The following is a 25,320-nucleotide window of genomic DNA, read 5'->3' as shown; positions in this document are numbered from 1 at the left end:
TTAATAATAATAATATTAAAAAAACAATAATTAAAAATAAAGAAAATCAACAAAAAAACAAATAAATAAATTCATCGTAATTTTGATTATAATCAATCTTTTCGGGAGCATAGAGCGCGCCACCTAGAATTGCCACATCATCTTATTAATTTAGAGATAATAAAATTTAGAGTTTGAGAGATAGAGTTTATTCACTCTACGGCTATGATAATAAAATTTTGAGTTTGAGAGATAAGAGTTTATTCACTCTACGGCTATGACAAAAACCAAAAAATATTATCGTTTAGGGATCTATTATAACTAGGAATCTATTATAAGTACTACTATATATAATGTATATTCACTCTACGACTATGATTCACATATAAAATCACAAAATAAAATAAATAACTTGATTCTTGAGATTTGCCTAAACCATACGATAACATCTAATGAACTGCTTCCTGTCAAAAAAAAAAATCTAATGAACTGCTGCAAATCTACTAAAGTAGCCAACATTTTCAGTGATAGCTTCTTTGCATTTGTGGCCACTCAATATCTACTTTATTTTATTTTTAAACTTTTATCAGAGTGATATACTGATATGTTAGTTGACAATACCGGTCAACATGCCTTCACTTATTTAGAGATGGAAACAACCATTGCAGTACTAACTTTATATCAACTTTTTATAAACTTTATTAATAGATAATTAAAGATATTAAAGATAATTTAAAAATAAGGGTATAATGACAAATATTTTATCAATTCTTTTTCTACTATAATAATGGGCTTGGGCATGATTTTTAAGAAAAAAAAAAAAGTGTAGTTTAGCATAGAGGTACTCCTTTAATTAACAAGTGTAGGGGATAAGTAAATCTTTACTAAAGTAAGCGCAACTTTATGAGGCAATTTGATGAATAATTAATGATGATTTTATTAACATAAAGTAAAGGTAATATTGACAATTATATTTTTTTTTTTACTAAAAGTTGATTGATCTAAATAGATAGTTAACAGATGAAGTATGTAAATAAAATCGTGTTGAAAAATCTCATTTTACAGTAACACAAAATCAATAATGTTAACAAAAAATTACAAAAAATGTATATAAAAAACAACCCGTGCAACGCACGGGCTTCAAAACTAGTATTATTAATAATAACAATATTAGTAGTAATATTGAAAAGAAAAATTACAATTATAACATTAGACAAGACTGAACCGAACTTATTTTGACCGAACTGAACTTATTTGGCTGAAGTTGAACTTAACCACGTAAAAACTAAACTGAAATGAAAATAAATCCAAAAGAATAGGGTCTTACTCAAAATCAGTTTGATTCAACAAATACAAGGAGATTGCAATATAGTGCTCGATCTGATTCATTGAATTTTTTTCAAATACGAATTTGATTTAACCTTGTTTCAGTGTATTTTATTTTTCTTTAATATTAATTGTAGGTGTCGTTTGACTCCATTCATCAAATTTCTCCCTTAAAAAAAAAAAAACCACCCTAGTAATCGCGCGTGGGAGCTGCATCTTCAACTGCCAGCATAAACCCTAAACCTCCATTTTTTTCATACACCAAAACCTCAAATACCCGAAAAGAAAATAAGAAGACTTGAATTAAACCCAAAATCATCAACAATGGCTAACCAAGACGACGATATATCAGGTGTGGAAGCCATAAACAAGCTTAAAGCAACAGACCCACCATTATTTCTCGCACCAAATTCCGACCTTTCTCTCTCCTCCCGCATAGCCTTGAAACATCTCTTTGCTTCCATTAAACCATACTCTCTCAAATCACCTTTTGACAAGCTTTTTACAGATGGTTTTGATGCCGAGCAAATTTGGCAGCAAATTGACCTCCAGTCTCAACCTCTGATTACCTCTCTCAAACGAGAAATTAAGCGATTTGAGAAAAACCCAGACCAACTTTTGAATCTTTTTGGGGTTTCTGAGGCCAATGGGGTGTTAGAGAGAGGAATTAAGGAAAATGGGGAGGTGGGTTTGGGGGAAGATAGTGAGGAATTTGAAGGGTTGAGTGATGAGGATGAGGATGAAGACGAAGATGAAGATGAGGAGAGAGAAAATGGGGAGTTTGAGGAAGAAGAAGACGAGGACGATGAAAGTGAGGAGGATGAGGATGAGGAGTTGGAAGATGATGGTGATGGGGTGCCAGAGGTTGAAGATGATTTTTTGAAGATTAAGGATTTGGAGAAGTATTTGGTGAAGGAGGAGGAAAGAGAATACGGGTCGGCGGAGAAGAAGAGTAAGAAGAACAAGAAGCAGAAAAAAGGGGATGCTAATGTTGATGATGAAGATGAAGAGGATGAGGATGGAGAGGAAAATGATGATGAGGTAATGAGGGTCTTAACTCTTTAACATGTTTGTTTTCATTGAGATGTTAATTTTTATGATAATGATAATTAAAAATTTGCCAGTGTATATCTCATTTACTGCTTATGTGTCTGGCTGTTCAATTCTGTATAGCTTCTCATGTATGGCGGAGATGGCGGTGATGAGTCAGACGATAACATCAGGTGCTTGTCTATCCTTTATTTTGTGTGTTTCTGTAAGATATATGGAAAAAGAAGAGAATTATTTGCACCTGATATTTGGAAAATATTGATTTGCCTGATATTTGGAATGTGCCATAGGTACTGCTTAATTGTGGAGTTGAGTATTAAGGTTTAACCAAAACAGTAGCTTACTGGTTTTTTTGAGAAAGGAGTTCTATTAAAATCGTCTAGAGATCCATGAAATTGCTTGTATGTATCATAGAGTGATACTTTCTGCTCTTACAAGTTCATTGGGTGTTGATGAACTTGTATATGGTTGAGAATTTAATAAACTTTTGTCTTTTATTGACATATGAAGAGTGTGTTAGGATATATTTTTTTTGAGGAAAAGGTAGGAACTCTTATTCCTTGTTTGGATAGGACATGGGAGATGGGAAGAAAAAGGAATTGGAGGAGTTCTTTTTCCTTTCTCTTGAAGAAATCAGATATTTTCATGGTGGAACCTTTGAAGGAAAAGCCAATATTACTCTTCCCTTCCTATCCTTTCTTTATCCTTGATCCCTCCCTTACCTTTCCCTCCATGATTGCTATCGAAATAGAGAGTAAGCTTATTTGCGCTGCTCACTGGAAATATGGTGACATCAGTCTACAGTTAGTTAGAATTGTCCTTGGACCTTTTAATTCGATAAATTTGATGAAAACTTGGGTACCCGTCGAAGGAGATATTTGCATCCCAATCGTTTAAGAACCAAGTTATGACAGCAACAAGCCAACAACTAGTGTAGATGCCACTAGATGCATGGCATGTGTTACACACATTTTTTTTACTCATGCGTAGGTAGCAATATAGTAATGGTTGCTGATTTTCTGCAAATGTTTACTTGTACATACTTTTGCTTAAGTGATAGTACTACTTAAGTTGTGTCCACCAAAAAACAAAAGATGAAGATGATTTTTGTTCCGAAAGTGCATCATATATTCCGTTTCTTCCCATTCTTGCTGGATGTTCCTGAGCATAAGATAGTTGGTTGGGAGAAGGCAATTTTCATATTTCTGTGTAGGCGTACTTTGTTGCTCTAATCTACGTGCTTTATGTAGCTTTAACATGTATGTTGCTTTGCTCACTGTGCTGTGTGCAACTTTTAGATATCAAGACTTCTTTGTTCCTAAGAAGAAATTGCCACAAAGTAAACAAAAACGAGTAGACAAATCAGATGACTCAGAGATGGAGGATGTAACTGTTGATGATTCTGATGATTCAGAGATGGAGGAAGAAGATGATGATTCTGATAATTCAGAATTGAAAGATGATAATGAGAAGCAGGTAGCTGAAATATTTAGTTTCTGTGAAATTTGGCATGTTTTATCTTTACTGTTAGTAATGTGCTTGGCTTACTTTTCATTTTGCAGAAAAAGGGAAATCTGTCTACTTACGAGAAGGAGCGTGAAAAAATACAAGCCAAAATAGAACAGATGGAAGCAGAAAACATGGCTCCAAAAGATTGGACTATGCAGGGAGAGGTGGTTTTTTGAATTCCAAATATTATCTACATATAGGTGTCTTGCATAAGAGTCTGCCTCATTTTTCTATGCTAAGATTTATGCTCATACTAAGTACTCATCCCTCTTTGGTTACTCCGATAGGTATCTGCATCCAAGAGGCCAATAGATAGTGCATTGGAAGTAGACCTGGATTTTGAGCACAATGTAAGACCTCCTCCTGTTATAACAGAAGAGGTGACAGCATCTCTTGAAGAAATTATAAAGAAAAGAATACTTGAGGTAATACTTGTTGCCGTATTGGTACATATATTGTCAAATTTGTTTATTTTAAATCTTCTTATTTGATATTCCTTGCTAGGTTACCTTATCAAGTCGTTGGTTACATTAGTTAGATGCTCGAATAACCAAAGATTTATTTGCTTAGACTTCTGTAGAGCAATTGGCAACATGTTTCCAGGGTGTTTACGAGAGTTCCTTAAATATCTGTTTTAAATCTTTTAACTTCATTAAAAAATATATTTATAATGATTAAGGATCTCTATCAAAGAAGGATAGAACGAGGAGTTCTATAAAATATGTGAAGATCATTGCTGCTGTATTTTATGTTTCCTAGCATCAGATATGACACTCCTACGTTGACACCTCATTTTAGAGAAGCACTTTCTCAAAATAATACAGTTACCTAAGTCAAACACCAATGTTGAAGTCGGAGGAATTGGGACTGCATGCTAACCACACCTATTAAAATACAGAAATTCTGGAGAAAGACCCAATTTTTTTTTTTTGGAAAAAAAGACCCCATTGAATAGCACCGATTACGCAAGTAATACTAGTATGCTGCTACGACTATCACTTCCTCTCAGAGAGTGGCTATTATTGGTTTCAATGGAACTATTTGGATAGCCAAACACCCTTATATCTGAATAGATTCTCTTTTCTTTCTCAAGCTAAGATTTCTAAATGGAGAATTGAATAAGATTGCAGATAAGACCATGCGCCCGATGATATAATCGTTTTTTTTTTTGTTTTGTTTCCTTAACTCTTCTTGTTTGTGGGATGATTTTTGACTTGATTTGTTTATAGAAATATGAAATTTGCTAGTGTGCTCAACATGCCATGATATTTTTTTTCCTCATATGCTCACTGTTACATTTCTCATTTTGGACGATGCATACTCGTGGAACTGTCTTGTGTGCTGAAATTTCATGCTTTCAGGGACATTTCGACGATGTTCAAAGGGCTCCTAAACTGCCATCTGCAGCACCTAAGGAAACTAAAGAGCTGGTTTGTTCTCCTTTCTATTGATGTCCTGGATTTGGTTTTAGCTATTACTTATTTTTTAAGGCCATGGGACCGAGATGCATACTTTTATTTCACCTGTGCAGGATGATAAAAAGAGCAAGAAAGGCCTTGCTGAAATTTATGAGGTCAGGTCACTTTCAGGAATGCATTATTTCCCAATATACTTCATTATATATACTGTTTGATCAAGCTATTACAGTACGAGTTTTTTTTTTCGGGACCATTATAAAGAGATTCAACAGATATGACTCAATTGTAATAAAATATTGCAGGACGAATATGCTCAACAGACTGGCTTTGACTCTGCGTCCTTATCATTTAATGATGAATTGAAAAAGGAGGTATGTATAATATATAATCTATTTCTTATTGGTATAATTAGCTGTTTAATATTTGCTTATGGGTTGTGGGATGAGCTTAGTTATTTAGGCAATATAAATATAATTTTCTTTCTTAGCTTCATTTGGAACAATTTTTTTTGCCCTTTCTACCTAGCAAGCAAGCACGCGACTTGGTACAGGCTTGATTCATCAGGTGATATCATGTCCTATTCCTATATGTTGAGAGAAATGATTTTGAAGTTCTGTAACTGTATATTTGGTAATTTGTACATAAATCTAAAGTATGGAAAGATTGGTCATCTATTGTCAAGTCCTACTAACTATGTTACTTGATTTGGCTTCTTTGCTGCTGCACCCTTGTAAACACAATATGCTAGGATATGTGTATTATGCACCCGAAACTCAACCTTGCAATCAGGCACTTCATGCCGCTATCTAGAATGTTAAGAGGGACACTATCTTCCTCATAAAATTAGTTTAATGTTTTAATATTTGGATGATCTTGATAAACTCTATTATAAAATTTAGATGATGTGTTTTGCACCTATGTCCTAATTTTGGGCTTGAGTCAACACTCAGAGGTCTACTTTTATCTGACACTCGTACTCTATTATGATGTTGGCACTAATTGCTCATGACTCATGAGTCATGAGACAGAGGGAGTATTTATCTGTACATTTGTGTGTCACTAAGAGAGAGAGAGAGAGAGAGAGAGAGAGAGACTGTGTCTGTTGTTCCAGCCTTTTTGTCTAGGTTGTCTAGGTAAATATAGTCTGCAGTCTGTACTTCAGCTTCTTCTCGTCTGTTCTTAGTAACAAGAAGTATTTTATAAGCTTTTCTTTGGTCGGGATATTTTGCGAGGGAGATTGGTAGAAAGCAGGGAAGGAGACAGTGTCCTTAGGTTAAGAAAAATGATAAGATGTAGATAATATACTGTCACTCCAACCAAGTGTTTGTTATTAGGTATTTGCTTCTCTTTCTCTATTTTGTGTGTTCACCTTTCTGTAATGCGCTTCTGAGTTGATATTTTAAGTGGATGTAAACTAATTTTTACTCCTTTACCAGGCAAGCGATCTATTCAAAAGATTGTGCCTAAAGCTGGATGCACTTTCCCACTTTCACTTTGCTCCTAAGCCGGTGTGTTCCCTTTGCCTGTATTCCATTTACTGCCATTGATAAATTCTTCTATTCTTCTTCTTTTTTTCTTTAAAACATAAACCTATACTAAATATATTGGCTGAACAGGTTGTGGAGGACATGTCTATTCAAACAAATGTTCCTGCTTTAGCCATGGAAGAGGTAGGGGCTTGCTACCTGCCACATCCTTTTAGGATTTTTGTGAAACAAAACAGTGAGTTGCATTTCTTTTTGCCCTTACTGTTGTCTGAATTTCTTATTTTTTTCTCGAGCAGATAGCGCCCATAGCTAAGTCAGATGCAGCTATGCTTGCCCCTGAGGAAGTGTTTGCCGGTAAAGGAGATATCAAAGAGGAAAATGAGTTGACAAAAGACGACAGGAAGAAGAGGAGAGCCAAGAAGAAGAGGAAGTTTAAAGGTAAATTGAACAACATATTACATATGCGGGTTTTTTTATACATGTGTGGTGTATTTCAATAACATGTTAACATGCAATTCCTCACTTGGATTTTTGCACATTTTTCAGCTATAAATGCAAAAAAAGTAGCAATTCGAGTACCTGAGAAACCAACAGAAACTCTTACGGAAGGTACCCTCTATTTTGTGAATTGGAGCAGTATTTTTCAACTGAGAATGAAAGCTTATAGGAAAATATCACTGACTCTCTTATCAATTGTGCAGGCAAAGAGCAGTAATTTTACTCAAAGTTGAAGATGTCGTCCATTAAGATGTGGACATGTCTCAACAGTCCATCAAACTTGCCAGACATGAATTGATGGCATTTCTCAACTAACTGAAGCCACAACCCTAGCGTTTCAGCTGTACAAGAGTAGAAATTCATGGACTATAAATCATTTTTGTCAAAAGCTTCGTGCTTAATTTTGGAGGATTTTGTTTTTTTGGGGGGTCATACTCCAGGAATGTATTCATAGATCATCCTTTCTTAGTTATTTTAATCACATGTATAAGCTGACATTTTTTTAACTCTATACGACCATATATCTCATAAATTTTCTCCCTCTGACATGACTTGAAAGAAGTAAGGCAAGTTTCATGATTCGTGTACTTATGATATCGTATCATTGTTCTTCCAGGGATCCTGGAAGATAATGCAAAAATGTCACAAAGAAAGTAAAAATAGTATATTTCTGATAAGCTCTTGTGCCTCACTAGTCACTACAATCCATTGTACTTATTTTATTTTTGATATCGAAAACGTACAAGAAACTAAGTTCTGCCAAAAAGGAATGCAATTAATACGTAAAAATGTGCTAGGTCATGTGTTCGTTGTACTTGTTCCAGTGTGTAGTGCAGATATCGGACGAGGAACTCTGAGTCAGTTTGTACGATATGCATCTGTAGACTGCAGCCCTGCTGCCCTGGTTTCATGCGCACTGTAGACTTGTGCTTCAGCAAATAGAGTGGAATTAGCATGAAGACGTTTTCCCCTGTCTTTTTGGCTTGGTCACGTGTTTCCGCTATTCAAGCTAAGCTATTCTAATAGCACAGGTTTACACCCTAAATTGACTCGATACTTGCAAATTCAGACAAAAGCTTACAAAATTCATTATTTCTACACTTCTTGCTGAAAAGCCTATACTAGCAGGTCAAAACTGAGATAATTCACAATTGAAACAAAATCTGTAGCATCCAGCTTGAATAGGTATAATTTCCTTCAAACGCTTGGACAATAGAATCTTCCCTCATCTTATATAATCATGAGCTGTGATGTTAGCCAAGTATCAGAACCTGAAAACTTTACTTGCTCATACTACCTTTGAGTCTTTCAATGGTGGCTTCAACGCCACTCTTGACTTCACCCTTCTCATTCAGTTCAGGAGGAGCAGTGAATTTTCCCTCGTTTGCCTTTTCGACTAGCTTTAAATGCGCCCAACCTATGTCAAAGTGCGTTTGTCAATCACTATGCAATGCAACGCAATGAGCTTCAGATCATAAAAACAATAGAATTTTCTGAAGGACAGGTTTACCAAGAGGGAAACAAAACACCGCTCCTAGTATTGAACCCATCATGACATTCCTGGCACGCCAAAGAAGAGATCCTGGCACTGAAGTTTTAGATATAGGTTATTGACAATTATAAGACAAAGCAAAGGTGCCAATGACCATAAGCTAAAGCAAGCAAACACAAGTTATTGAAATCCACCATTCAAGTATATGTTCTACAAACACAGCTGGAAATTAATTATAAATTCAGTAAAAACATAAAACTCGGTGAAATACTGACAAGGACGATGTTCGCAGGTAGAGTTCAACATTTTGTGCATAGATATCAAAATCAATACTTTGACAAAGGTATAGAGATAAAAGCTATAATAAGCTAATTCATAACAAGACCACTACTGTGATGTACTTCAAATTACTAAGTGTGTCATATCTTACTTATCAGACCAAATGTTGCAGCAGTGGCTGAACCAGCCGCAGCAACATTATACACATCGTGAACTCCTCGTTTCTCCGCGAGCAAATTCTGTAGACCATAAAATGCAGCAGTGAACATCCCGAGGCGCACTCCCCCAACTAGAGACCCACGAGTGACTCTGTAAAACCTCTTTTCCATTGCATCTCTCATCAATCGATATTGTTCACGCTTGTCTGGGGTACTCCCAAGCTTCAATGTCACTTCAGCATCCTTGCTCTGGAAAAATGTCAATAAGACCTCAATTGATACAAGGTTAGAAAGAGGAGACAACAAAATTTGATAGGGCATTGCAATTGAAAGACTTACAGCAGACGCAGCTGCTTCCTTGCTGCCTCCATATAACATTCCTGCAAATATCCCCATGACAGTCGCTGTTCCCCAATTAACAGTCCCATCTAATTTCGGAATTCCCTAAATTAACCAGAAACTATGTCACAGAAACAAAACACGAGCTGCAAATTTACGAACAACGCGACCCTCCTTCCCCAAAGGGTTCAGAAACAAGATGAAACTAATTAGACGAAAAAGACCCTGCACAATTCGTTAAGCAAATAGTTCAAGACCCATTAGCAAGTTCCTAATTTGACCACAAAAATGTAAATCAGCATAAATATCTTGGGAATCTCTTAACAAGACACAAATGTCATCAATATCTATCATATTCATCACAGAAGTTACTTATACTGCTATTCATCCCAATTATTGCAAATACCCAAACAAATTGCTCCTTTTTAAGAATCAATAAGAAATAGTGGAATCCCGTTCAAATTCATACAAATGACATGTAGTAGTATAGGAGCTATTCCGATTTCATCGAAGCGTAAGAATCAAGGAATTTTTGATCTAAAAAGAATCGAATAATCATTTATTGAAATATCAAATTAAGGGATTTTCGTCTATAGTTCAACAATCCCAAAGTTTCTTTTGACTTCTCAAGCATAAGAGAAGCTGGATATCTACTCAAGTGTATACAACCTAGAAAATTATGATTTTAGAGATTGACATAAAAATTCTAAACTAAAGTCAAAGTTTCAAAACCCTAATTGATTCTTCGATAATGTGAGGAAAATAGAAGAACCACTTGATATTAAATTAGCTGTAACCAATGATCTAGTTTCAATAGGCCGCTTGTGTGATGTTCGATTGGACTTGTTCGTAAACATGGTAGCAAAATTGCTCTTAAAACTCAATTGCATAAGAACAATATAGCAACTTGCAAAAAGAACCACATAACATTCGACCTCAAAAGCTCACAGTCTCACACAATTAAATATAAGAATGCAAAAAGAAACGGTAATGAAAAACTAAGAACCTAAATCCAAATTAGCTAAATATTGCGAATCGAAACTGGATTATCATGCACTTACAGTTGAGACAGCTTCTTCTGAATTCTCAGTTCCTTCCATCACTCGAATACCCTCGTATAATCAGTTGCAAACTAAGTATAATTCTAGAAATGTTGCAATTTGCAAGTAATCTGACGAAATTCAAAGCTAAAGGAAATCAAAATTTGTAGTTTAAAAGTAGAAGGACGTGAAATTAGTGCAAATTTACAGCAACATTAGGGTAAAAATATATGTTTAAATGGTTGCAGAAAAACCTGGAAAGTTGATGAGAATGTAGCTGGCGTTTGAGAAGAAACAGCGGCTACTCGAGGACGGAAACAATGGTCGATGACGCGAAGATATAAAAGAGATAAATTGCGGTGGTCTAATAAAATGATCGCACCACCGCCATGGACAAACTTTGAAAAGAGCTACTGGGAAGAATTACTCGAAACACAATGTTGAGACGTGAGGGCTGATCTTTTCATACTGTTTAGTTCAATTCAATTTAGTTCAAGTTAGCTATGTTCAGTTTAGCTCACCTCAATTTAATTTTCTATTCCGGTGCTATGTTCGGCTCAATTCTGTTCAATTTCGTTCCAACTGGATTATTATTGTTGTTGTTGTTATTATTATTATTATTGATTTTATTGTTCTTGTCATTGTTATTGTTATTGTTAATATTATTGTTAATGTTAATTAACCCCTTGAGTTTCGAAATTCAATTTTATTTTAGGAGCCATGGAAGAATGTGGAGGTCATTGGTTTTGAATTTTGTGAATCTTGCTAAATATTTTCAGCTATGTACGCAAATAGTGTTTGCTTGCAACAATATTGATATGTCAATACCAATGCGAGTTTAATGGCTAATCGGTGTTGGGGTTAGTTCAAGTGTGGTGCTAGGGGATGACAATAGGAAAGTAGTGCTTGTGTTGGTTAGGCGACATATAATGGAGCAATTTGCAAATTTTATTGAGACAATGGGTTTGATCGATATCTTGTTGGTTCATCAACTCGATTATACTAAAATCGAGCTGGAATATGATGATCTCAACCTCGTCAAAAATTGTTTATCTTCCACGAGATGGCCTCTTCGATTCCCCTCATGGATTGTATCTGCAATATATCCTTTTTCCTTTCATGTTAAGCGTGTTAGAAAGATTGATTCCTAATTAATTGTTAAAATAACTCTCGCTAACAAGGTGGAACGAATATTTGTTGATTCATCCATATTCTTCCCAAGATGCATTATCGTTGACGGTATGCATGTATTGACTCAATGTGAGAAATAAAATCTCTGAATTTCGTTTTTCCTAAACGAGAAAGAGATACAAATAACAAAAGGTACTGAAAGATAAATCTATACAAATAAATTAAAAAGCGTGCGAAAGAAAGCCTATGTGCCACGTGGCACTCTCCTCACATTTCTAATGCAAATGTTTTATGTCTATGTGTACTTCTCACTTTTAAAAAAATGTGTAAGTGGAAGGTATCGAACACATGACATTTAAAATGGAAAATAAAAGCTTAACCATCAATATACCTTGATTTTGTTGTCTAATGTTTCAAATAAAATATGATGAGGTATTCTAATAATTATAACTAACTAAAAAGACTTAAACAAGTATATACATCTTTAACACTCTTATTACGTAACTTACAAGAGAATATTGATATCATATTAGGTGAATTTTTCATTTTTTTTAATGGATAAAAAATACGAAAAGTAGCAAAATAGATTATGAAATTTAAAAACAATAACATATTTGTTTATTTTAACTTATCCGAGACATCGCTCGGACAAAAAACTATTTAGGTATATAAATTGCGTTAAGGTCGAAACGGGTCAACTAAAAAAACGAAGGAAGCCATCTCAATTGGTATCCCATCGCCGAGAACTCGCGGTAAATTGTAATCGAAATTGGGATGAATCAAAAGAAGTACTCCTAGAGAATCATAGTATTGTGTTCGTCAGTTCGTGCCCTACCAAAAGCAGCAACTTCTTCGTCTTCTCTCTGTAAAACATCCCTTCCAATTTCCAAATATCGGGCTTATTAGTTATTTGACTATTGAAGTAAAGGAGGGACAACAATGGCGGGAATGGGAGATGGGTATGTGGGTACTTCCCAAGACGCCGTGAGAATAAGGAGACTCGAGAAACAAAGAGATGCTGAGCGTCGCAAAATTGAGGAGCTCAAGAACAAAACAGCTTCCACTCAAGGCCAACCCGGTCTTCTTCAATTCGGGTCCGGTACTTCTGAGGTCTTTCTCTTTCCTCATTTTTTCTGTGTTTTTGGGGGTGAGAATCACTTCTCTGATGTAATTGAAGGGTACTTTGATTTCAATTTGATGAAATTATAGGTTTTTAGGGTTTCTGGAATGGTTGAATTTGGAACTTTTTGGTATTAGGGTTGTTATTAACTAAGGGGTTGTGTTTATCAAGTTGTAAATTTTCTGTGATTTTGAGTTTTTGTTGCATATAGAAGTTAAAATACAATCATATACTTCCTCCCACCCTTATCTTAAATGAAACGTAGGGCCGTGGCACGGGGATGTAGGAGAAGAGAGAGATAAATTGAGAGAAAAAGAGGACCCATTTGACGAAGAAGAGATGGAGAGAAGTGCAAGTACCAAAGATAGCAAGTTAGCAACGTTTCATTTACTTAGAAACGGCCTTAAATGATAAGTGTAGTTTATTTAAGAATGGAAGAAGTATATATGTATACATTTTGGATGATATGATGTGTATCTTAAGTTATGAATTGTAGAATAATTTGGTGCATTATGAACTCATGTAGTGGCTGAATTCGTACTTTATGAAATATGATGCAGAACTTATATTGAGCTTAAACACTAAACCTAGGAATTGCATTTCATGCACATTGAGAATCAATTCTAGATACAACCTCGGATTATGATAGTGTTTACCCTGCAAACTCGCTTTTGAAGCGTGCTTACATCCGACCTGATTGGTTAAGGGTGCTTTGCTTCTTGGGTACGTTTGATTTTGGAGTATGGAATCGGGTATTTGTTACATTCATCTAAATTCTGATATAAGCAAAACCCCACAAATTTAAGCGTTTAGGTTTACAACACATGAAGATAAATTTGATTATTCTAGGTTTTCTTGCCTTGCTAAAGCTAAGCGGGAGAGCTAGTGTTATGTGTAGATATACCTAATCATCTTCTGAATAAATGCTGCAGATTCTCGAGACTGCATTCAAGAAAGAAACTGTTGGTCTTGTTACGAGGGAGGAATATGTTGAGAAGGTATTGAGCCTTGTAGGCTGTCGCTTTAAAGATTTATTCCATCTCTTCAGGCTTGAGAAGTTCACCTTGTCTAATCATGTCATATGAATTGTTTCGTAGAGGGTGAACATAAAGAATAAGATCGAGGAGGAAGAGAAAGAGAAACTGCAGAAGTTACAAGAAGAGTGAGTTAAATTTAAGGTTATGTTGGTACTTAAATACCCTTTGTGGTTTTTCTTCCTTATAGTTGTGCATCTTGCCCTCGTTTTTGTCCTGTCATGAAGGGAAGAAAAGCTTCAACTAGAAAAGCGTCAAAAGAGGAAGAGGAAAGTGAATGCTCGATTATCCTTTGCTGAAGATTTTGACGATGGAACTGAAGAAGAACAAGACGAAGAAGGTAGTGAGAAAATTTCCTTAATTGGACTTAGCACTGTCAGCTTATTGATTATAGTGCTTCTTGATATATTTTCTTTGTTCATATATAAGTCTGCTCTTTTTTTTGATTCTGAGGGATGTCGTTAAAAGGTTATGCCATCTGTAGGGTGCTTTCCCTGCAATTGATGTCCTTATCATACATTCAATGTTAAGAATAATATAGAAAATTTAGCTTTTTTTTCGGGATTACTTTTACTATGAAGCTCAGAGAACACTTCCAATTGTTTAGTTGGTGGAAAGAATTCTTGTAATAGATTGTTTAAGCAGTTTCTACGCTTAACGATAGTGAATACATTTGAGTGTTTGACATATCATTACTGATGCTGCTGGTTACCTGTGGCAGAAAATCAGGAACCTGCTAAATCGAGATGTGGTAAACTAGGCAAGGATCCTACTGTTGAAACTAGCTTTTTGCCGGACAGGTCTTGCATTTTCCTTTATATCTTCCATATTGTGTATGTCTTTGGGTTGAATCTAGAACTAACGAGTTTGCGGTGCTTTTTAGTGAGAGAGAGGCAGAGGAACAAGCAGAAAGAGAGAGGCTTAAAAGTCAATGGTTCCGTGAGCAGGAAATGATCAAAAGTACTTATGTGCCTTTAAAAATGGCTTTCCATCTAATACACCTATATCCTTTACTCATTGCTTTTCTGCCTTTTGTTTTTGAATTACAGATGAGCCTCTTCAAATTACTTACAGTTACTGGGATGGAACAGGTCATAGACGCGCAATCCAGGCTAGTGAAATTTTTTTCCTTCTCATTAAGTTTACGATTGATGCTGCGTTTTTAGGTTTTTCTGAACATAACTTGGCTTGTTCAGGTGCGCAAAGGTGATACTATCGGGGCTTTCCTAAGGGCAATCCAGCAGCAGCTTGCTCCTGAATTCCGTGAAGTCCGAACTGCTTCTGTTGAAAATCTTCTTTATGTAAAAGAGGATCTAATCATTCCACATGTAAATTCTTTTTGGTCTCATTTCTTATGTCATAATTCCCCTTTTAACCCGTTCCCGTTTTTGCCCCAGCCCATGAATATGTCTCTCTTATCTCTGATTTTTTTTATTCTACAGCAACATAGTTTCTATGAGCTAATTATAAACAAGGCCAGAGGCAAAAGTGGACCGGTAATTTTCCTTGTCTGATGTTCCTTTGCTTGCGGTGAAAATTACTTCGTTCATCATCTTTCTTTGCTTAGCTGACAAAATTGTAAAGGAAACAGAGGGGATGGAAGTATGAGTAGCAGTAATAACTAAGTTGCTTTAGTTGTGCCTTTATGATGGTATTAACTTTAGTCCTGTCTAAGGCGGATAAATAGAGATGGTGAAATTACTTTGCATGCTAGATTACCAGAAGGGTTTTGAAGTGTGATGGATGATTTACCATGCGCAGGCATAATTTGGACCTCTAGGGCTATATACTTATATATCTTCCATAATGCCTCTTTCTTCATGTGGCAATGACTCTTGCAGATCGGATTCTCATGATCCTATGTGCTGCTAACCCTTGTCTGATTGATTAGCTTCTTTTTTGGATCCTGATGACTTGCATGTTGATCTTATAGTTTATGTTTCCATGGTCACTAGTCTGTTGAGTGAGAAGAATTGAAAATTGTAGCTGGTTGGATTTACATATTTCTAGTATCAGACTATCAGTAAACTATTTTGAATTCTGATGTTTCTCCAGTTATTCTCCGTTTATTCCTTTGCTTACGATGTGAGCCCTTCTTTCTGGTTACATTCATTTGGACCTCCCAAGTCCTTTCCTCAGTGAGAATAAGAATGGGTTGTCATATCAATGTTCGTTCGACTTTTGATACTTTAGGGATGTAATCTTTTAGTGTTGATCTATTGTTTCTTTTCACTGATGCTTTTACCCCCCCTGTTCCCTACAGCTCTTTCATTTTGATGTACATGAGGATGTGCGGACAATTGCTGATGCAACAGTTGAAAAAGATGAGGTATATTTCTCATTGACCTGCACTCTTGTCGTTTCGATCACAATTTACTGCTGCTTACCAATTTTGATGAAGCTGATACTATATATTTTTCTTCCCTCTCTCCATCGGTAAATGGGTAGTCGCATTATGCCAACTGTTTAGCTGTAGCAGCAGAGGTGTGAGAGAACTACATTGGGAGGTTGGAGCTAATAGCTAATTTGTGGTGGTTATTTGATAGCGCTGGAGTTCAATCTTTGTGCTTTTATTGTCCTGTGTTTTGATTTAGTCACTTGAATTTCTTAACCATGCTACCAAAATTGTTCCTGACAACACGAATAACCAATTATTTAATATAAGAACAAAATTAATTTATAAAGCTTTCTGGGATGACGAATGAATATAGATGGTACTGGTATGGAGAAAGATCAAGCTGAGGTTTTGATCAAGATGTATGCAAGACGAATTCAGTCTTTTTTGAGTTAGATTCCGTTCTTGGGAATAAGTAAGGGTTTTTTATTCCATGTATTTCCTGGCCGGCAAACCGGAGACGGATGACCACGGTCCCGACCTCGGTTGTCCTGTAAACTTTCCATAGTGCATACTGACAATCGATAATAATTTTGTCGCTTACTTTTGTGATGACTTCTTACATGCAAGTTCATTCTTAGGTTTGGGTTGATTACATGCTTGTGTTCTGTATGTTGTGATATTGCTGTACGGACCTTTCCTTGATTAGAATGATTTAAGTACAGTCAACTGGCCTATGTTTGTTCTCACTTCTGTATTTCTGCTTCAGTATATCAATAGGATTTGGTTCTATGTCACTGTGGAGTGTGGAGTGAATTAGTTTACTTAATATTTTTTCGTTCTGAACTATTTCTTTGCAGTCACACGCGGGGAAAGTTGTAGAAAGACACTGGTATGAAAAGAATAAACACATTTTCCCTGCATCAAGATGGGAGGTACCTACTCTTACCATTGGTTCTCTGCTTAAAGATGTGGTCGAGCTGTATCCCTGTATCGTGCCTGTGAAAATTTCCATCTAGCTCATAAAAATCAATATATCTGCTTTTTTGTGGACTCTGAGCCCTTAATATCAGTACTTATTTATGCACAAACAGATTCACGCTTCTTGCAGCGTCACTTCCCTCCTATCCGTCTTCTCCTTTTGAAGTTTGGGTGAAAACAAAAAAAAGAGAAAATTCTTTTATTTGCTAGCTTGTATATGTTTAGTTTCACTCTACTGCTTCGTGTTATTGCCAAGATACAGTGTGTTTGGGTGAGGGAATCTTGAGGAGAAGACAAAGGAGAGGAGCAAAGTGTTCATGTTCCCTTATTTGGATATAGATAGGCTATGTTGCTCGGATTCGGGTAACCATGCCCGACACGGCTACGTGTCCAAGTGTCTGACTTGGCTATTTTGTGGAAATTTTTTCAATATTTTGGCCCAAGTGTCCAAGTATCCCTCTCATTTCCGAGTGTTGAGGATCTAACACAGGTACTTAAGGTGAAATGAAGAGTTCGAGCAATAGTAGATAGGGAAAGGGAACGAAAGTGGAGGGATTCTTTTTTTCTTCTCCTTCTCTAAGATCTTGTTTGGTTGGGAGGATATGGATGGTTACAAATGAAAGGAAAACAATTTAATGACTTTCCCATTTTTTGGTTCTTAGATCTTATGGAAGGAGAAAGAAGTGAATTAAATCTTTTTTTTTTTTTCCTTTTCTCTCAATATCAGAGGAATTTGAGAGAAAATACTATTAAAAAGCTCTCAGCATTTGTTTTTTTTCCATTCCCTTTCTTGGGAGGAAAGGAAGGTGTATTATACTAAATCAACCAAAAATTGAATTCCTTATATTAGCAAACAAGATATGAGTCAAAACCTTTTATGTTGGAAAGATTTTGAAGGAAAATGTTGGCCACTTCTTCCCATCCCCATCCCCATCCCCATCCCCTCCCTTACTCTTCTTTCACTTTTTCTCCTCTCCCCTTCTCTACACTATTGCTGTTTACACACACAATTATTTCCAAGCACAGAAAATAGTTGCATTCTTGCCTGTAAAGTGTAAATCACCTAGAAGCATACATTGATTTTCTCGTTTGAATAACGAACTAGGAAAACCCCTGTTCTCTACTTTTCTGATCGACATTCATGGATCTCTCTGTCGTTTCATGTACAGATATATGATCCAACAAGGAAATGGGAACGTTACACAATCCATGGAGATTGATTGACCCAAGACAAAGATCAACCCGTAATAGAGATAGAGTTCTTGCTATTTTTCAGTGTAATTTTTGTATCAAAGCATTTGCTTTTAGAGGAAGGGACATAGTTTTGAAGTTTGATTATTTCTCTTTCCCTATTTGTTGTAATTTAGTGAATAGCTAAATTATTGGCTCTCTAAAAAAATTATAAAAAACAAAATATCAAGATTAAAATGTTGCAATGTCGAATTAAAATGTGTTTTTTTACCATTCTTTTTCCTGATATGGATTGTGAAAAATACTTGATCCAGCCACTTTGTTGAGGATCTTGTGTGTATCCTGTTAGTTGGAGGACAAATGGTGACACTATGATATCACTCAAACTAACAATTTTGATTCCTTTAGTTGCCAAGACATGCTATGCATGTAATGCGCACCTCAATTATTTTTTATTTCATTTTGAAAGAAAAGTTATACACCTTTGCTATATTGTACATGAATGAATACATGATCATTGACCTTTGCACAATGTTCTTGCAACTATCCTAATTATTCCAGCAAAGTCTAGACTTCAATTATAAATTCTTGCAAATTGGTGCCCCAAATACATATATGTTTCTTCATTAGGAATTTTAGTGGTTGCATTATATTTACAAGATTGGTCTGCTCGGTTTACTTTATTTTCAATCCTTGTAAGACAAAATTAAGTTTAGATAAGGTGAAATAGGTTTAGATAAGGTGTAATGATTTCAAATAAGTTTAATTCAATAAAGATAAGGATTAAAACTTTCAAGAAATAAATTTAGTTTAGTTTAGACAAATTTATACAACTTTAGATGAGGTTCAATAAGAATCATTAAATTCATATAAGTTAATATAAGTTCAAGTAAGTTAAGATAAGTTAATATTTTCCTAAAACAAAAAGATTAGTTAATATTACAAAAATAAGCTTAAAAGAATGGACCAAAAATGTGGAACTTATAGTTAGCCGAAATCAGTATTATCGTCATTAAAGATGTGATATACGTTCACAAAAACTATTTAGAGTTGCTTTTTTTCTGACTTCACTTCATTTACAACAAAATCCAATGAATTTTCATTAACGATATCATTCAAAAATTGTGACATAATACAATCATAATTATATGAGATACTATCATATCTATCTCAATATCACCACAATCAATCTCTTCACTAATAATTGGATTTTTTACACGTTTGAGAGACAAATTTGTCAATTGGTGGCTATTAAAGACATATGCCTTGAATGGTGGATTATTTTCTTCCGTCGAATTTCAGTTTTTTTCACGTGCTTCAACAAAATACCGCTATGTATGATGATTGAATTTTTAGTTAGTTGAAAAGCTGACTTTTGAGTGAAAATGAATTTTTTAAAAATTAATCTATTGTCATTCACTTTAGCCCAAAATTATCTACTTTGTAATTTGTATAATTAATAACCAATTTGCTAAACATTTTATAGATTGGTAATACTAAATTGCTAACTTTTGCATCGAACAACCTAGACTCCTAAACTGATAAAAAACCAGCAACTGATTGTCTAACAAATCGTCTTAGTTTTTCCTTTTTACTAACACTAATCACATATTTAAACTCTTCAAATTTTTTTTTCTTTAAAAGTGTTGGATAATGTGAACTCCCCCGTTATTATATTTCATTGATCAATATTTATAGGGTTACAATGATAGTATTAATCATATTAGAAAAAGTAACAATTTTTGTGAAGATAAAAATATTTCACAAAAATATATCTCCTAAATTTAGGTCGAGAATAATCTGTGTATATTTTCTATCACACCCCTACAGTCGGAGTGGGAGAAAGTTGGACGCTCAGATTGAATCTGAAACATTCATCAAACGGTGAAGGATAGTATGATAACTTGATGATCCAAGATCAAATAAAGAAGCAACAATAATCTAATGATGACGATGGAAGCAACAACAACCTATGCTATATAGAGGAGAGGGCAACCCTGACAAAGTGTTTTAAAATTTGAATCCATTGGTCTTCTTTTGATATGCTAATGAACTAACCAATTACAATACTCATGTTAGTCTTTATGGGAGAAAAAAAATCATCTAAAGATGAAATATGATTTCTATTTTTAAAGACTTCAAATACACATTAATAAATAATCTGGGACGTATTGTCCGGGACAACAACTAATTTCTCTTTCTATAACACCATCACCTTCTCTTTTCTCTCACTACAATATCTACTTAATTTCATCATCTAAATTTCCACCCAAAAATTCTTTTTTCTTATTGTCTTACTTCTATATTGTTTCTCTTTTAAAAAAACTAGATAGCTAAATTGAAAAAAAAAAAAAAAACAAGTCTATAATGTCCATCAATCCATATAAAACAAAGTCCTCTTCCTACCCAACCTTGACTTTCCTTCCTTCATAAACTCTCCTTCCCCCTTCATTTTACTCATCACTTTCTCTCTCATCCTCCATCTCTCTTCAACAATGGCGATTAGGGTTTTCTTCCTCGCTTTACTCCTACTCGCATCTCCCTTTCTTCAAGGTTCTACTCTCTTCTTCATCAGATCTATAACTTAATCTGCTCTATATCAAATTCTTCTACTTCAATTCGTTTCAGCTCTTTTACTTACCATTATTTTCTTGCATGCATTAATCTCTATTCTTTGAATTCTAGGGTTTTGTTTTTGCATGATTAAAGATCCAAAATTTCAATTCAATGCTGTACGATTATTTAATACCTTCAAGTTAGATCTGCATGTGTTAGAATTATTGAAGAAAATCAGCAATTTTGGTGCTACTTTGTTAAATTTCTTGAATTTGTATCTGATTTTATTTGTTTGGTGGTCTGATTAGTTGCAAAGTGTCAATCGGAGTCGACAACAGACGAAACTGTTGCGGATTCTTACACAGAAGAAAACAGTGATCTTGGAATTGTTAATGATGATACCCCTATTTATGGGGATGAGAGCTTAAGTTCGGCACCTGGGGTTGAGACAGTTTGTGTTTTCCCTAAAAATAGTGGTAAAGGTATGTATGATGATGCTCGATCTGCTGTCAATTGATTGAATTTCAGCTCTTAGTGTTATATGATTGTAAATTGTGGTTTTTGGATGGTTGACTAAATGTGATGTGGTTTGTTTTGCAGTTGTACTAGCTGGGGAAGAGACGGAGGTGCTTATTGGGATCAAATATGAAGGTATTTTATGAACTTTCGTCGTTTTCGTGGTTGTGCATTAGTGTGGTTGTTGTAGGTTGGATTGTTTGGTACATGATTTTGTGAAGGAGATGATAGTTGATTGGGTAGAGTACTAGCTTTTGTGGGTTTATTTGTATTAGTTGCATGTGACGTTGAATGTATGTGTTTGTTCATCACATTGGGAAGGAAAGTAATTAAATTTATTACCAAGACTCAAGAGAATACTATTATCATGAGTGTGTAATGATTGTGACATTAATACTTGGGGTTGGTTATGGTTGAAAGTTGTGCTAAGCATGATGTTTTAGGCTTTTAGCCTAGTTGCAGGTTTAATTTTTAACTTTTGAATGTGAAGGCATTTAAATGTTAACTGACTATGATTTATTTTACAGGGGAGGCAAGTATTAATGTCGTTGCAATTCAGGCTAGCGTACATCTCCCATTTGATCATCGTATGCTCGTCCAGAATCTTACTGCACAGGTAGATGAGGCTCTTTTATTTTTTTGTACATATGACCCCTATGTCACTTGAATGATGATTCATACACACTCTTACCCTGTCATGTCTGTATGTGTTGGTTTCTGGAACAGTGAGATTATTTAAGAAACTGGTTTGTGATGTGATGATTATTGACGTTACTTGAGGCATTGCACTTTTGCCGTCTTTATTGAATTGGTGATCAATAATGTGTTTAAAGCACATCATACCTATTTGGCTGTTCCCTGAGGTAGAAGCATAGGAAGCATTGTTTGTCATATCTGGTTTGTTAGACTGCCTTCCATGATATAAATTAGGAGCTAGCCTTTCATGATGTGAGCTGAGAGCTAGCCTATATATTATGAGTTAGGAGCTAAATCATTATCTGGTTTGCTCTTGAAAATTCGTTGTGAGATCATATGCTGTAATGAGGTTCTTTCAAGTTGATTCTTCTGTCATGCTGATACCTCTTTTCTTATCTTAGAACAACTTTTTATACATTATATTGTCTGTATCACAGTTGACCACATAATCATATTTTGAGTTTATCCCATCTGCCCATGATTTCTCTTAACTGATTTAGACATTTAATTAGTTATTATTTATTTTACTTGTGTGTGTTGGGAAAATGGATGGGTAATGAGATTACATCATGGGTCACAAACAGCAACCATCAGCATTCAAATCGCTTTAAAAAATATAGTAAAAAAGTTGAAGCAGATGGACGGGAGATATCTATGAGCAGATTATGATTTGTATTATGTTTTTCTTGATGCTTTTGAATATTTGTGAGAATAGTTAGCTGAACGGAGTTTGTTTAGATGCTCCGTTGAGTGGCAAAGCTAAAATGTTATGGAGTTGATGCATTAATGCTTCCTCACAACCTCATTTTAGCAAGTATTCTTATGAATTAGAAGAATGGGTTCCAAATCAGAATAGACAAAATTTGAAAAGATTGACTATCTGAGTTGCAATACCTGTTCTTTCCCATTAATTGTGTGGATGATGAGTGCTATCTCAGTCCCATTATTTACTTCGCTACAATCGTTTGTGGCATAGCGTATATAACAATCAGTTCGGGGCAGCGGAAAAGAAGAGTAAAAAGTAAGACAATATTGTGAGATGGGAGTATGATATTATCCGCCTATTCTAAAAAGACTGCTAGTTACATATTTATGAAAGCCTCCGTTTGTCAGAGCTCATTCTAGGTGGCTTGACACTGTCCAGGGGTACATGTGGCAGTAATTCAAGGGGACACGTGTCACTGTAGCTCTCGACGGCTGAAAGTGAGCTAGACAGTTTTTCAGCTTATGGGATTGAATGTGTGTATGTTTGTCATTATTTGTGTCTGGTTGCACTGTCGCAGTATACCAATATCCTAGATTTAGTCTGTGAATCTTTCAATTATCTGTGGAAACGCTGACCTATACCGCAGTGGTTTTTGTTCTATAATTATTTGGAGATTGTACTTGGTAATTAGTTTGATACACGTGAGGGTTGAGCAAACCAGCTATAATGTCATGCGTCATGCCTACTGTGTAAAGCTTCCCGATATGACTCTTTCTACATTGATTGCATAATCTATTGTCTTGTACCTGGTTTTGTTTAGCTAAGAAATATCCATCTTCTGTTGGTCTGGTTGTTCCCAAGTTGTGTTTATTGACATCTTTTTCCACAATTTTAGGTATTTAACAATGCCACAGTTCCTCCATCTGCTCAAGCCACTTTCCCCTACATATTTGCTGTCAGCAAATACTTGCAGGTATTTATGCTTTATGGAAATACTGATTATAAGGTTCATCCTACATTTTATTTAAGACTGCTGCTTGGAAAATCTTCATAGTGGAAAAGAGGTCTACGATTCTGCTTGCGAAATTAATGTAAAACATTCTTTGCAGCCTGGGACTTTTGATCTTGTTGGCTCTATCGTCTATGAGGTTGACAAGACTCCATTCCAGAGTACTTTCTACAATGGCACCATTGAAGTTCTTGAGGCTAGTGGCTCCTTGACCATTGAGACCGTTTTCCTGGTTACACTTGCAATTGCCCTTCTTGCTGCTCTTGGTTTATGGATACGTGGTCAATTACAACGCTTTTCAAAGGTACATTTTTTCTCCATGCGTTCCTCCTATTGAACTATTTTCTTTTTGATTTGATGTTTTTGTAGTAATCTTTTAGTGAAGTATGTACTTGTTTTGCTTTTTCAAGTCCATCTGTGTATGTCTTCTTTTCCTACATTCTTTTAGTATTGAACTTGCTTAGAATCTTAATGATGATTATGGGCTTTTGGCACAGAAATCTAAGAGGACACCTAAGGTGGAAGTCGGAACTCGTTCAACTGACGCGTCATTAGATGAATGGCTCCAGGTACGTTATTTACTGCCTAATTATTGACCATTTTCATTTGTGATAGTAGTATTGGAAATGTAAGAAACTAATTCACGGATTTGCATGAATGGCTGCTAATTTATGTCTATTTGCTTTTCTTGGCGAATCCAGGGTACCGCATACACCCAATCACAGGCCAACAAAAATAAGAAGAAGAAGTGAAGTAGTCTGGCGTGGGTACAGAACTGTTATTTATCATAGACTCATGTAACTCAAACTCGGCAATTTTTTTTTGTTAGAGCGGAGGAGACTACTTTTCTAGTGTAGAATGTGCAAGGTAAGAACTGTGTTTTTACTTGGGAGTTTAGGTGATAATGAAATTTTCTTTAACTCTCCCATCATTTACTTGTCATACAAATCTTAACACTTTTGAAACAGGATGGAATTTTATTTTTTTTCCAAATAGCATTTAGATTGTCATAATTTAGTTGTTAATGCTAATTTCTCGTGAAAAAGATTAGTGCTATGATTATTTTTTTTGGCTTACTGAATTGTTGTTTGGATACTTGTATTTTCTGAGTATAAATTTGGTTGGCATGAAGGTTGTACCCTTGTAGGGATGATAGACCTGAAACTGGAACTTATTACATGAGTAGTTCATAAGACTTTTGCAACATACACATATACACAATGGTCACAATCCATGCATGATCATTAGCAAGTTGGAAAAGGAAAATCCAAGAGAAAGAAAATCAAAATACAATTTCATAGTTTTCACAATGGTGGGATAATTAGATGAAGGATTTCTTTGGTGCCTTTACTTTTAGTTGTGGGGCTCAAACAGCTCATAACTTATTGCTGCGCATCGTAGTGTAGTACACTATTACACCTTTTATGGTACTCATTAGCTAAATTGGAAGTTATGTAATAACTCAGTTTT

General features: G+C 35.3%; 4 protein-coding genes across 5 annotated transcripts; 3 read left to right on the top strand and 1 right to left on the bottom strand.

Annotated features, from left to right (window-relative positions):
* The first annotated feature begins 1,472 nt into the window (after positions 1 to 1,472).
* Positions 1,473 to 7,813, top strand: LOC104903982 (M phase phosphoprotein 10). The gene is made up of 13 exons (XM_010692139.4): positions 1,473 to 2,346; positions 2,479 to 2,528; positions 3,654 to 3,831; positions 3,918 to 4,028; positions 4,152 to 4,289; positions 5,226 to 5,294; positions 5,396 to 5,437; positions 5,585 to 5,653; positions 6,719 to 6,790; positions 6,899 to 6,952; positions 7,066 to 7,207; positions 7,316 to 7,378; positions 7,471 to 7,813. The coding sequence occupies exons 1-13, from the start codon at positions 1,630 to 1,632 to the stop codon at positions 7,482 to 7,484; spliced, it is 1,719 nt and encodes a 572-aa protein (XP_010690441.1). The 5' UTR covers positions 1,473 to 1,629; the 3' UTR covers positions 7,485 to 7,813.
* A 96-nt stretch (positions 7,814 to 7,909) lies between these two features.
* Positions 7,910 to 11,018, bottom strand: LOC104903981 (hypothetical protein). The gene is made up of 6 exons (XM_010692137.3): positions 10,830 to 11,018; positions 10,597 to 10,706; positions 9,536 to 9,640; positions 9,190 to 9,445; positions 8,778 to 8,855; positions 7,910 to 8,684 (listed from the first exon to the last, which is right to left on the bottom strand). Exons 2-6 carry the CDS (start codon positions 10,633 to 10,635, stop codon positions 8,548 to 8,550), a joined length of 615 nt encoding a protein of 204 aa, XP_010690439.1. The 5' UTR covers positions 10,636 to 10,706; positions 10,830 to 11,018; the 3' UTR covers positions 7,910 to 8,547.
* Positions 11,019 to 12,395: 1,377 nt separating this feature from the next.
* LOC104903979 (protein XAP5 CIRCADIAN TIMEKEEPER) lies at positions 12,396 to 18,612 on the top strand. Of its 2 annotated transcripts, XM_010692136.4 has the most exons (12): positions 12,397 to 12,816; positions 13,759 to 13,824; positions 13,924 to 13,988; positions 14,088 to 14,200; positions 14,582 to 14,660; positions 14,744 to 14,820; positions 14,910 to 14,971; positions 15,057 to 15,188; positions 15,303 to 15,356; positions 16,124 to 16,189; positions 17,056 to 17,130; positions 18,346 to 18,612. In XM_010692136.4, the coding sequence occupies exons 1-12, from the start codon at positions 12,646 to 12,648 to the stop codon at positions 18,394 to 18,396; spliced, it is 1,011 nt and encodes a 336-aa protein (XP_010690438.1). In that variant the 5' UTR covers positions 12,397 to 12,645; the 3' UTR covers positions 18,397 to 18,612. The 2 variants fall into 2 exon arrangements, with proteins under 2 accessions (XP_048492251.1, XP_010690438.1); XM_048636294.2 differs by lacking the exons at positions 14,582 to 14,660; positions 14,744 to 14,820 and having other exon boundaries at positions 12,396 to 12,816.
* A 2,146-nt stretch (positions 18,613 to 20,758) lies between these two features.
* Positions 20,759 to 24,926, top strand: LOC104903978 (translocon-associated protein subunit alpha). Its single transcript, XM_010692135.4, has 8 exons — positions 20,759 to 20,920; positions 21,232 to 21,405; positions 21,524 to 21,574; positions 21,967 to 22,055; positions 23,737 to 23,814; positions 23,951 to 24,154; positions 24,348 to 24,419; positions 24,552 to 24,926. Exons 1-8 carry the CDS (start codon positions 20,863 to 20,865, stop codon positions 24,600 to 24,602), a joined length of 777 nt encoding a protein of 258 aa, XP_010690437.3. The 5' UTR covers positions 20,759 to 20,862; the 3' UTR covers positions 24,603 to 24,926.
* The last annotated feature ends 394 nt before the right edge of the window (positions 24,927 to 25,320 follow it).

The sequence above is a fragment of the Beta vulgaris genome, chromosome 9 (assembly GCF_026745355.1).
Source record: "Beta vulgaris subsp. vulgaris cultivar EL10 chromosome 9, EL10.2, whole genome shotgun sequence".
Lineage (NCBI taxonomy): Eukaryota > Viridiplantae > Streptophyta > Magnoliopsida > Caryophyllales > Amaranthaceae > Beta > Beta vulgaris.
The sequence above is the reverse complement of the archived record's forward strand: the minus strand, read 5'-3'. Positions and strand labels throughout refer to the sequence as shown.

Excerpts from the sequence above, each read along its gene's own strand:
- LOC104903981 (XM_010692137.3), bottom strand. The coding sequence starts at position 10,635 with ATGGAAGGAACTGAGAATTCAGAAGAAGCTGTCTCAACT. Across the intron at positions 9,446-9,535 it reads AGGAAGCAGCTGCGTCTGCT|AGCAAGGATGCTGAAGTGAC; the intron begins GTAAGTCTTTCA and ends ACATTTTTCCAG. Across the intron at positions 8,685-8,777 it reads GGTGTTTTGTTTCCCTCTTG|GTTGGGCGCATTTAAAGCTA; the intron begins GTAAACCTGTCC and ends ACTTTGACATAG.
- LOC104903982 (XM_010692139.4), top strand. The coding sequence starts at position 1,630 with ATGGCTAACCAAGACGACGATATATCAGGTGTGGAAGCCATAAACAAG. Across the intron at positions 3,832-3,917 it reads AAGATGATAATGAGAAGCAG|AAAAAGGGAAATCTGTCTAC; the intron begins GTAGCTGAAATA and ends TTCATTTTGCAG. Across the intron at positions 5,438-5,584 it reads GCCTTGCTGAAATTTATGAG|GACGAATATGCTCAACAGAC; the intron begins GTCAGGTCACTT and ends AAAATATTGCAG.
- LOC104903979 (XM_010692136.4), top strand. The coding sequence starts at position 12,646 with ATGGCGGGAATGGGAGATGGGTATGTGGGTACTTCCCAAGACGCCGTG. Across the intron at positions 14,972-15,056 it reads GTCATAGACGCGCAATCCAG|GTGCGCAAAGGTGATACTAT; the intron begins GCTAGTGAAATT and ends TGGCTTGTTCAG. Across the intron at positions 15,357-16,123 it reads CCAGAGGCAAAAGTGGACCG|CTCTTTCATTTTGATGTACA; the intron begins GTAATTTTCCTT and ends TGTTCCCTACAG.
- LOC104903978 (XM_010692135.4), top strand. The coding sequence starts at position 20,863 with ATGGCGATTAGGGTTTTCTTCCTCGCTTTACTCCTACTCGCATCTCCC. Across the intron at positions 21,406-21,523 it reads CCCTAAAAATAGTGGTAAAG|TTGTACTAGCTGGGGAAGAG; the intron begins GTATGTATGATG and ends TTTGTTTTGCAG. Across the intron at positions 23,815-23,950 it reads CTGTCAGCAAATACTTGCAG|CCTGGGACTTTTGATCTTGT; the intron begins GTATTTATGCTT and ends CATTCTTTGCAG.